Consider the following 12490-nt stretch of genomic DNA (forward strand, 5'->3'; position numbering starts at 1 on the left):
TTTCCTTAAGAAATACTAAGACAAACGACAGGACTCTAATATTTTGTTTGGTGGTGTTTTATTTTAAAGTTATCTTTAGATTTAACTTGTTTAGCATGCAAATTTAGGTAGGAGCACACACGGAGACAGAACTTGAAGATAGGAAACTCAGAATTGAAGATGCAAAGAATGCTACATTTGCTGCCATGGATGAAGGGATAGTACCTGGTGGTGGTGCAACATATGTACATCTCTCGGAGCAGATCTCCTCAATAAAAAATTCCATGAAAGATGAAAATGAGAAGATTGGTGCTGATATTGTTGCAAAGGTCTGTTCTCGGTTCCTTTCTTTTTTCAAAAGTTATTTTCTTCACACTTTCGCCTCACTAGGATTTGATCTAAGGTGATTTTCTTTTCTTTTGTGAGATGTGCCTTTTATGCTCATTTCTTTATTTGGATTGGTGAATGTTGCGTCTCAAATAGAAATAAGCAGCGTTTGTGAATGAGTTACCATGCAGCGTTTGTGCTAAAGCAGATTATTTCACAAGACTTGTAAAACGGACCAAGGTTCCTTTCATAGTTAGTGATAAAGTTGGACATCCTTATGAAATGGTTATAAATGCAGGGCGTAGCATGGAGAAACCCTACAAGTAGTGGTTTCTAAATGACTATAAAGGGAAATTTCTTCTCCCACGTAGTAACACATACCAATGATGCATTACAGGCACTTCTTGCACCTGCAAAAACAATTGCAACTAATGCAGGGGTTGATGGAGCAGTTGTGGTGGAGAATATTCGATCTTGTGACTGGAGAACCGGTTACAATGCAATGACTGGTAGATATGAAGATCTTCTCAATGCAGGGGTGGTAGATCCTTGTAGAGTTTCTAGGTGTGCACTTCAAAGTGCTGTCTCAATTGCTGGGATAGTTCTAACAACTCAAGCTGTGCTGGTTGAAAAAATAAAGAAGCCCAAGCCCGCTGTCCCTTATGTTCCTGGAATTACACCTTGAGAAAAATGGAAAAGAGCTGTTAAAATTGTAGAAAGAAGCTGAAGAAATTTTATTGCTCTGATGACTCTCATCAACAGTTTTGAGTTGGCTGGTCAGAATGAAACTTGAAGGTGAAGCAAGTCTCTTCAACAAGCCTTTACAACTTCTGGGATCACCAGGTGGATCATGCTTGAGACCTCAAAAGCATCAAATGCCATAATGAAAGACTTTGCATTTGTCTGGAAATGCTTGGTTCTCCCTGCTGATACATCGACGACTATTCCCCTAAATTTTGTGTTTGGTCTCTGTTATATTTGATTTTCCTGCTGGTTTCCTGTCAAGAAACTCACTAGTATTCCAGTAACTCAGCAAGTAGCCATATTGGAAGAGTAATCCCCATATCCAGATGCCCTCTTTAAAATCTTCAACTGAAGTTAGTCACTGACACAATTCAAGCAGAAAATCACCTTTATTTTATCAATTATATTTTCCCCTGACTGCTATATGATTCATCTGTCAATTTTATTTGAACGAGGTTTTGGTCTTTTGCCATGAAATTTAATTGATTTTTGTATGCTATTGGATGATTGCCTTGTAGTGTTATAAAACATGTTCTGCTGTTTGAGAAGCAGCCTGCTCCATCTTTTGTGAGTTTTCAAATGTTCGATTTTTCAACATATTTTCTTTTTGTTTTGAATTAGAAGCGCACGCGTACATGGAAATGGACTTAGCCCCGGTGCTCGAAAACTAATGAAATATTTCAGTTTGGGCATGTGCTTATGTGGCTGCGTTGAAGTGCAGGAGTAAATCTCATGTAGATTATTATCAATGATGTCAAGAGTATAGAGAACAGATTTCCCTTCTCAATCCCTACTCTAAATATGAAAATCATTTTCTTCTTCTTGCTTACTTTCTCTCCTTTCTCGACATCCATGTCATTACCATCCCCCTTTCTCCTCAGTCGTACCCAATGCACCTTCTAATATAAGCTCATGAATACCATATGAACGCTCTTCCTTTTGACACACTTCCCATCATTCTTACTTTCATTTCTTTTCTCATCTTCCTCTTCCTCTGCCTCCTTTTCCTCATTCCGTTTAACTATTTCAAAGTTCCCCTCCCAATCAGTCTTTGCTTGAAAAATCAGCAACGCATTGAATCCACTAACTTTAAGTGGAAATTAGAGGCTGCAACCCTGTCCACTTCCTGGGAATCTCCGCAACACCATTTAGTGCTCCCATCACGTTCTCCAATATCTCCTCTCTCGCCATCCAAATCACCCCGACCTTAACCACACCACCTGGATTCATATCAAGTATCATTGCTTTTCAGACATTATGAATTTTGATCCTTCCAATTCCTATGTTTCAAATCAACTGCCACAACGTTCCTATTCGTCTTGACAAATGCTTTCTACGGAAACAGCCTTTTTATCCACAACAGACGCATCATAAGTGTCTCATAACTTCTGCTTTGCTTCAAGTAGTCCATTATTAGACTTCATTTTTTGAATCGCAAGCACTTCACTGGGATGTTTTCAGCTGTTATATTCAATTAGGGTTCTGTTGGAGTTTGCAAAGGGTTTTGGATGTTCTTTGTTTTGGAGTTTCATGATCTTGGAAAGATACTAATGGATTTTTGCAGGGAAGCACGGATCGTCAACGAGGATGTTCTAGTGTTGTTGTAGATTTTTATCCAAGACTTGTATCATTTGATGATGTCATGTGAATTGCTAGAAATATATAAAGTGTATGGCTAGCCCAATAATAAAAGTTTCGTAAGGGAACTGAAGCAGCCTACCATAAGACAAGATCTATTAGATTTTTTGAAGCCCAGAGGAAAGATACAGAGACGCTCTGTTTTTGTTTGGTAAATAAAGACTTTTTCTGGCTGTAGGTTTGGTCTTGTCTCAATTCAGGAAATCTCACTTATAATTCAGCATAATCGCGTAAACCCTTGAAAACTGTTGAAAATTACAAAATGTTTTGATGCCAAGGCCCGTTGGCCTTCCAGGTACAAAATTAACCTGAACCTTGAGAGAAAATTATGCCTACAATTCTACAACAGAGTTTTTGAACAGAAGCAACATTCCTTATCACAGGGCTGGGAAGAATAGGGGGACGATCCATTCAAGAGTTAAGACCTTGCAGTTTTGAATTTTTAATACGAGGTTTTTTAGATTCAAATCCTGGAAAAGTTCGAGGGGGTAGAGATTTGAGATTAGAGGATGGCTATCTCCTATTTTTAATACGAGGTTTTTGCAACTCTAAATTGTGTTAGGTATTACTTATTTGTTTCTTTCTAAGAGGGAAGCTGAGACAGTGTCAAATGTGCATGGGATGCACGCTTCGGCAGGCTGGCCAAAATAGGCCCTGAGGGTGCTGGCAGCCATGCCAACAGGGGCAGAAATCGGCAGCGCAGATTGTTGACGAACATTGGCTTGACGATGGACTGTCCAGGCCACGCAGGAAAACTCGTCAGGGGGATAGGCTGACGAGAACTGGGGCTGTCGAGGAATTCGGTAGCGAAGACATTGGCAGCCTGCACGCAGATGCGAATTCGGCAGCGCAGGAATTGGCAGCCTGCACGTAGATGCGAATTCGGCAGTGCGCAGCAGCTTGTGCAAGTCAGGGGCTTGACTTGGCACGATGTAAAACTTGGACGAAAGACTGTCCAAGGCATGTGAATGACTCACCAGATGACGCAGCAAGAGCTGGCAATTGGGGCTGCCAAGTGGGCATGCAGAACGTGGGTAGTGGCAGTTATGGATATCCAAGATCATGGGATCATGGGGGCTGAACATGGGGGCTGACCAGGGGTTACTCTCAACCCACTAAAGATCATGGGGGATCATGGGAGGAAAACCTCCCACTACTTGGTAGATAATGGGGCCACTATGTTCATGGGTGAACATGGGTGAGATAGTGTCCCACTACTTCCTTGAAAGTAGGAATGGGGGTTGTGCCTTGTAAATGCTTGTCTATAAATACTTGTTGTAGCTTTTGGTTGAGGGGGCGGCATGTATGGGCATGCAGCAGCATGCGTTGGGAATGTTCAGCATGTAGGGGCATGCAAGAACATGTAGAGCACTAGTTAGAGGTAGCTTGGTGTAGCATGCAATCTTTGTGCATAGCACACATACGGAATTGTGTATAGTTTCCTTTGTTAACGAGATCAATAAAGGTTGGGAAAGAGTTCCTATAAAGCTTGTTGTGCACTTTGATTCTTATTCTTGCTTGTGTATTCCGCTTGCTTAGTTACTAGGCAAACATGAGTGAGATTGGCGAGGGAAGGCTGAGTCTAGCGAGGGACTAGGCTGCTGCACGGGTCTATTCGCGGAGCGAAAAATTACCCCGTGACAGAAGCCCTCTTTAGACCCGGAGGAATAAATATGGAATTTCAACGTGACAAATGACGTTATTTGATCTTTCAGGACGAGTTTGGTTTGATTGTGGAAATTTTGTTCATCATTATTGTACGGTCTTTGTGTTGGATTTGGATTGTTTATTACTCTCCAAAAAAAAATATGTAGTAGGAAGGCAATTGATACAAATGAAGGGAATAAATTACATGATTCATGACATTCACCAAGTTCATCTAAAATGATGCTTTGGACGGAATATCTAACATAGACTTGATTATTGAATATTACATTTTGCCAAACAAGTTGCTTTTCACAAACGCTCAATATACTGTAAAAATTCAGCCAATAACATTTCTGTGAACCATTATATCTTCCAATTCCATCGTGGAGAATAGCTTTGGCAATGGAGGCCATCGAGTTGTAAGCTCTGTAGAAACCTGTCGCATTGTTGGCCGATAGTGAGGATCGGTCTGCAAGCAAGCAAACGCCAGTTTTGCAACATGTGCCACACCGTCCGCAAGCTCGTTTTCAGGAGGTGGGAGGCGCTGGTCTAAGACATCCTTCAAGACTGTATTGTGACCAATTGGTGATGATGAGGAGGTGGAGGCAGATAATATCAGAGATGAGATGAAATCGCCAGGATGCTTTCCCATCATTACTTCCAATGTTAATACTCCAAAGCTATACACATCACATTTTTCATCCACTTTCATTGTGTATGCCAACTCTGCAAAAGCGGTTGGTCATGCTATATTTTGCCAAAATAATTTACTGCACCTATTTTGTTTTCAAGTGATTTTGTAAACTAACCTACTGTAGAAGGTGATATTGAAACTTAACTACATACCTGGAGCTGTGTACCCAAAGGTGCCAGCAAATGATGTCCAATTGGACGAGTCAGGCATTAAGAGCCTGGCTGTGCCGAAGTCAGAGACACGAGCCTCATATTCTGAATCCAAAAGAACATTGTTGCTGGAAATGTCTCTATGAATAATCGGAGGGGAGCAGTCATGGTGCATGTAGGATAAAGCATTGGCTACGCCTTTGATAAGATTCATCCTTTTATCCCAATCCATCTTTCCTGCTTGTTCCTCGTCGTTCAGTACCTTTCTTAAACTTCCCCTTTCCACAAATTCATATACCAAAAATGAGTGTTTGGCATGCGAGCAGAAACCATACAGCTTCACAATATTTCGATGCCGTATACCCATTAAGACATCAATCTCGCTTCTAAAAGCTTTCAAGCTGCTCATCTCAACTTCTGGTGTTTGGTGGAATTTCTTCACGGCAAGGACTTGTTCTGATGGAAGTACAGCTTTGTATACAACTCCATACCCTCCAGTACCAATGCAATATTTGGAGTCGAATTCCTCAGTAGCCTCAATGATGTCCTCGTAGCGCAGATCCCCACCAGGGCACCATCTCGCGGTAACATCTCTTTGTGGTGTTTCCACTAACCTTTTCTTTCTTCTGCTTTGGAAAAAGATAAGAAAACCTACAATCAGGCCCAACAAACTACCCAGCAGAGAAAATACTGTCAAAAAGACAACTTTGGGGCCCTTCTTGTGCACAGTTTTGTTTTTCACGAGATCAGAACAAGCCTCCAAACCAGTTGCATTGCCACACAGGTTGGTGTTGTTGCAAATTGCTTCAAATGGTGCCTCGCGAAAGGCTTTGATGTCAGGAATGGGACCCTCTAGCTTGTTATAGGATACATCCACTTTAGTGAGGGCTTGCAGTCTACTAAAACTGGTTGGAATTAGACCAGACAGCATATTATGGGAGAGGTTTAATACCTCTAGCTGCTGCATCTGTCCAAGCTCCGGTGCTATACCTCCCATGAGGGAATTCCAACTGAGATCAAGACTTTGAAGAGACTGTAAATACCCCATCTCAGCAGGAATACTCCCTGCGAATCTATTCTTGCTCATATTCAATAATATCAGTTTTGAGCACTTGCCAAGCTGTTTAAGAATTGTTGCACTAAAATTGTTCGCGGCCAGGCCAAGCCTTTGGAGATCAGATAGCGATGCGACATCGAAAGGAATATCACCTGAAAGTCTGTTATCGTTGAGTGCAAGTTCAATCAACTTCAAATTTCCCAATTCCTTTGGAATTCTCCCAACTAGTTGATTTGACGAGAGGTCAAGAGCTTGTAGATGAGCTGCCTTTCCAAGCGCAGCTGGTATTTCTCCAGATATTTTGTTTCCAGAAATTCTGAAGGCTGTCAGATTGTTAAACTGCTCCCAATTCAATGAAAGTTCACCATGCAATTCATTATCACTCAAATCCATGTAGTTCAAATGAGGATGTGTGCCAAAAGCTTCAGATATGTTTCCGCTAAGTTGGTTTCTCTCAAGTCTGAGTCTCAACAAGCTGCTGCAGTTTCTCAAGCTTTTCGGGATAGGTCCCGTGAAATAATTTTCAGATGCAGAAAAATATAAAAGTGATCCACCAAGGCACACATCTCGTGGTAGATTACCAGACAATCTATTAGAAAATATTTGTAACGCAAACAAATGTGTAAGGTTGTTCATTTCTGGAGGAATGGGACCAGAAAGATTGTTATTCCCAACGATAAATGCAGATAATCTTTTTAAATTGCCTAGAGATGCAGGTATTGTACCAGTTAGATTATTAAATGCCAAATTTAAAATAGTGAGAGAACTGGTCAGGTTTTCAATAAAAATAATGGAACCAAAAAGATTATTATTCCAAAGTTTAAGTACAGATAAGTTTTTTAAATTTTCTAAAGATGTTGGTATTGTACCAATTAGATTATTAGAGGACAAATTTAAACTAGTGAGAGATACCAAATTTCCAACTTCTGGTGGAATGTTGCAAGAAATGTTATTGAAAGACAAGTCAAGGATGTTGAGGTTAGAAAGGTTACCTATATGTGAAGGTACATAACCATAAAGGGAGTTGTAGCTAAGGGTAAGCTCAATCAAGTTAGGAAAGGAAGAGAATCTGAGACTATTAAGCGTACCTCTCAAACTAGAATTGGACAGACTTATGTTGGTGACACTACCAGACTGGTCGCAACTGATTCCGAACCAGTTGCAAGGGCTGTCTCCAGCCCAAGAAGACAGGAGAGACTGGCTTTGGTTGTCAAGACTGACTTTCCATTCCAGAAGAGCTTCCGCTTCCTTCCTTCCATTTGCTACTTCAGCAGCTCCAGTACTAGCCGAGTAAGCAAAAGAAGCAAAGAAGGAAGCATAAGCAAGCAAGGAAAAAACCAAAAAAGGTGTGGAAAAGAGAAAGATGTGGGAAGCCATGGCCTTGGTGGTTTAATTTCTTAAAAAGGATGTATAAAATGATTTGCCCTGCACACGTATATATATGGAAAAGAAATGATAGATTATAAATTCATGAGTAAGATTGAAAGAAAGGTGCAGCTGGACAGGGTAACAACATTCAATCTTGACCGGAAATAAAGTCTTTTGATTTTTAATTTTGATTTATTTATCAAATTTTAATTTGTTTTTAATTTTATTTTTGGATCCTGATTTTTTTTAAAAAAAATTTGATCTTTGATCTCTTAAAATTTTTTTGTTTTGGATTTTTTTGTTAATTTGATTTTTTTTTTAATTTTACCCCTTAATTAAATTAAATTGAATAATAACTTCCCACAAAGTTCATTTTGAAAAATGAAGTTCATTATTTTATTCAGTTTCCTTCCATTCAAATTATCCATATCTCATGATTTAGACAGTTCAGCTTTATTCTTCAAAATTTAGTTCTTTTTAAAATTAAGTCTTTTTTTTTTCTATTAGATTATTTTGTTTACAGGTTTTGAAATCTCAACCCAATAGCTTAAGCTATTAAGTAAGGTCTTAAGATATAATTTATATTATTCTCTAACACACTTCCTTAAGTAAAAGCCCTTTGGACTTGAAACTTGCACAGGCCCACAACACCTTGTGCCTATTTTTTATTAAATAAATGGGGATAGTGAGATTCGAACTCGTGACCGCTTGGTCATCAAGACTCTGATATCATATCAAAGAACCATCTCAACCTAATATCTTAAACTGTTAGATAAGATTCCAAAATATAATTTATATTATTTTCTAACACCTCACTTAAATTTAAAAGTTAATTTGTTTTAATTCACATTTAGATTTCTGGGGCCATTGTTATTTTTTATGTTATAAAAAAGTCAGTTCACCATGTGAAGAAACTCGCGCCACCTATCGAGGAAGATAGATCAATTAAAGGTGGAGGGCTGGAGGCAGAGGAAGCCACCCAGCCAGTCAGCATCTTCGTTAGAAATGAATTAAATTGCCGAAGGACATATTTGGGTAGGCATGTAAGGTAAGTAAGATATTGAGAAGTAATCCTGAAAAATCAGAGTATTCATGACTTCAAATGAAAAAACCCGGGGAGACTAGCAGGAAATTTCTTTAGACCGATCAGTAATTTATTTTATTTCCTGAAATTTTATTCTTTAATATAAACCACTCATTCTAAAAATCTATGACGTGAGACCCTGGTGTTGTGTGTTGGTATTTGGTTCTGTATACCCTAATAAAAAAAATAATTTAGGCCTCATTAGCTGGTTTTAAAAGTGATTTTATTGAAAATTAAATTATAAAAAAATAGTTTCTATTATTTGGCTAATATCATAAAAAAATATAAAATTTTTTTATCATGCATAAATGTTAAATTTTAATGTCATACCAATACATTATATTTAAAAAAGAAGCTTTACTTTTTTTGAATTAAGTTCCCTGACAATGATTTTCCCTGCATACATTTATACAAGGGACTCACAAGGTGGAAACTTCCTTGAGCAGGATTTTGTTTTGTCTATGATGTGAAATCCGAACTTTACAATTAATAAAAAATATTTTAAATTAAAAACAACAACTACCACAACACTAACTACACTAAACTGTATGGTTTCTTTTAGCATCATGACTAGAAATTTTATACAAAGCAAGAAAATAGAATATTTCAGCAAAATGTCTAACCTTTTATTCTATTTATTTAAGTGTCTAAAATTTATTTGACTTTATTTTTGCAAATCTTGTACTATTAAAAATCCTATGAAAAATTTTATATGCTTATAATATTTCATGTGTTGATATTTTCTTTTCTTCGTATATTCAACCTTTAGTCGTTCAACCTCAAAGCATCACCATCTTCACTAGCCAAGGAATCCGATCACACCAGCCCGAAACCAACTGCCCCTTTCAATGGATTGGCTTGTTTGATGCTCATGTTGAATCTGGCTTTAAATATGAAAAGAACAGCTCATCATCTAACAAAATATATCTTTCTAAATCGTAGCTTTTTGTAAGAATATCTATTTTAATTTTAAAAGAACCATATAAAAATAGATTTTTAAAATTCACTTACATATATCTAATAATTATATTTTTTCCAAGAAAAAAAAACAAGGCATTCTTGTTTCGAATAAGAAACAAGAATTTATTATTTAATAGATTTTTCCGTTTTAATATCTTAGAAGAGCTTCTGCTTGTTTCCTTCCATTTGCTACTTCAGCTCCAGTAGCTGAGTAAGCAAAAGAAGTAAAGAAGGAAGCATAAGCAAGTAAGGAAATAAACAACAAAGGTATGGATGCGAGCATAAGCAAGTAAAGAAAGATTTATTTATTATTATTAGGCTTTTCTAGTTTTCATGTCTCAAGAAATATAGTTTTCTTCTCTCATGTTATGATGTTTTTATTTTTGAAGGTTTTGACTAATTACAAATATAGTTATTTTTCATTTAAAGATTTATTTATTTTATTTATTATTATTTTCTAGTTTTCATGTCTCAAAAAAAAAAATAGTTTTCTTCTCTCATGTTATGACTATTATTATTGGATGGTCAAAAAGAAGCTTTACTTTTTTTCAATTAAGTTCCCTGCATACATTTATACATGCCTTTGGAGTCACAAGGTGGAAACTTTCCTTGAGCCGGAAAGGAATTTGTTTGTCTTGGTCAATAGACAGTTGCGTCTGAAGAGGTGTAGAATACTTTGGTCTTCCATTCATGATTGGAACTACATTCATGTGAAATCTCAAAAGCTTAGAACGTTAAGTCAACCAATGGATGTTTTTCACGAATTCTGAAATCTACAGCTTTCTCGTGTTTCACATTTTCGGACGCGGCTTCATTCGTATTCACATGTAATTACCATAATTGTGAGACCCATGTTTTGTCCCATCAGATCCAAGGCAAAAATTTAGCACAAATCCAACCTAATTAATCTAGGTATTTAAAGAAAAGGTTGTCGGAACATTGTTGTCTCTCTTTTCTCTTTTTCTTCTCTTACCGTGACTATCCTATCAAAATATCAAAGGATTCAGCTATCTTTAAACTTAAGCTTATTTTATAAAGGGTCGAAGAAATAAGTAAGTATTACGTCGACCTTACCTATTGTTTTTTTTTTTTGTTGTTTTTCATTGGGGATTTGATAGTTGATGGATTAAAAAAATATTTTAGGGATTCAAAATGTTTAATATATTGTTTTGATATATGAATGATTTAAGAGTTTTTAGTTGATTTTTTAGGGTGTTAGTTGGACTAAAACGAACTGGGTTGATATCTGGATTATGGATTTATTAAAGAACAAAATATTTGTTATTTTTGGGTTATGTAAATTTTTTACTAGTAGGTCGGGATTCTAGAAATCTCCATCAACTAGTCACCCGGTTCAATTGTTGATACCAGCTAACCAAGTAGTCTAAACTCGTCAACCGGTTGGTTTGTATAGTGGTTGACCCGTTGGTCAATTCGATTGACCCGTTGACCCGACAATAGAGTTTTATCCGGTGAGTTAGGTTCGATTAGTTTGAGTTATGTTCAAATTCGATCAAGTGAAACAGTTCGGTGTTATATTTAACTCTTGTATTAAGATAATTAAATTATATTATGAAATTAATTTTGTTATTAATATTGCTAATAACTCTAATTAAATGATGAGTTCGTACATAAATTTAGATTCATATAAATATAAAACCCTGAAAAAACCAACCCTATTTATACATTAGTTATGAATCCAAAAATCAGTTAGCGATCAATCAAGATGAAATATTCAATTCTATCCTAGAAGGAGTACTTGTAGACTAATTTAAATTGCAATTCTAGAAGGGAAATGAAGTATTTGTCACAATTATTAGAATACTTGTGTTGGGGTTTCAGCTACGGACCTATTCTGACAACTTTTTTTTTAATAAAATATGAGAGATATATTATTTTGCACCATTATGTGCTTAATAAAATTATTATATTCCATGATTAAAAAAAAAAATACGAGACTCTGCATTGAGTGATCATCCTTCAACCATTTTTATAATATTTTCTTGTTTTTTCTCCTAGTTATTCATTGCTTGTGTTAAGCAACAAATCTAACTCTATCTCTCCCTTAATTACCCTTTGTGCAGGAATTCATTTGTCTTGGTCATGATCGAAAATTTCTTAAGAAGATAGACAGTTGCGTCTTAATTGGATGTCTTCCATTCTTGATTGGATGTTTCCCATGAAATTTCAAAAGTGGAACAACATTAATTCACGTGGTTAATGTTTTTGCTATATAGACAGTTGCGTCTGAAAAGAGGTGTAGAATACTATGGTCTTCCATTCATGATTGGATATCTTTGGGTTTCAGCATTGGTGATGTTTCCCATGAAATTCATGTCGTTTGCTGGTGGTTAGAAAGGAGATTAGGAGCATTCGATCTTGGCACTTCTTTGAACTGATTTTATTTTGTTTGTAGAAATTCATCTCTCTCTATTAACTAGCCTCTGTTTAACATGATCCGTGGAAAATAGTCGTAATTCTAAAATTATTTTTTATAATTGACGTTCATGCAAAGTCAGGCCACCAGAGAAGATCAAGGACTGAGTACTGGACTCATCTATTAATTGACTCCTTTAGTGATAACATTTTCATTGACTTTACTTTGACTCAAGATGGAATAATTGTTTGCGTGATAGCAGGAGCATGCATGTGTAGACTAATTTAAATGAAGTATTTATCACGATTATTAGAATATTTATGTTGGAATTAGATAGAATGTGAATATCTGTTCACTTTATCTCTAAGGTCAGAGAGTAAATCATATATATATATTGTTTCTAGAAAACGGTTTTTAAAATTAAAGAACCATATAAAAATAGATTTTTAAAATTAACTTACATATA

At 36.5% G+C, this 12490-nt stretch overlaps 2 protein-coding genes across 30 annotated transcripts in view; one reads left to right on the forward strand and one right to left on the reverse strand.

Moving 5' to 3' along the window:
* The window catches only part of LOC18105953 (chaperonin 60 subunit alpha 2, chloroplastic), a 58478-nt gene that overhangs the window by 2979 nt on the left and 43009 nt on the right, over positions 1-12490 (forward strand). For 7 of the 21 annotated variants that reach the window (XR_008057472.1, XM_052447549.1, XM_052447553.1 and 4 more), the window contains exon 8: positions 108-308. The exons of 2 other annotated variants lie outside the window; for them this stretch is intronic. Coding sequence is in view for 13 of the 19 variants with exons in the window: in XM_052447549.1 (XP_052303509.1) it covers positions 108-308 (201 nt within the window). In the remaining 6 variants the exon portion in view is untranslated. Of the gene's footprint in view, positions 1-107; positions 383-703; positions 1550-12490 lie in introns of those variants that run through there. 12 more of the 21 variants (XR_008057473.1, XM_052447550.1, XM_052447551.1 and 9 more) reach the window with 7 other exon arrangements.
* Positions 4563-12490, reverse strand: part of LOC18110403 (MDIS1-interacting receptor like kinase 2) — a 132379-nt gene continuing 124451 nt past the window's right edge. For 3 of the 9 annotated variants that reach the window (XM_052447535.1, XM_052447531.1, XM_052447532.1), the window contains one exon: positions 4563-5061. In XM_052447535.1, coding sequence (XP_052303495.1) covers positions 4673-5061 — 389 coding nt within the window. In that variant the 3' untranslated portion in view covers positions 4563-4672. The other 6 variants (XM_052447539.1, XM_052447536.1, XM_052447537.1 and 3 more) reach the window with 4 other exon arrangements.

The sequence above is a fragment of the Populus trichocarpa genome, chromosome 15, assembly GCF_000002775.5.
Source record: "Populus trichocarpa isolate Nisqually-1 chromosome 15, P.trichocarpa_v4.1, whole genome shotgun sequence".
Classification (NCBI taxonomy): domain Eukaryota; kingdom Viridiplantae; phylum Streptophyta; class Magnoliopsida; order Malpighiales; family Salicaceae; genus Populus; species Populus trichocarpa.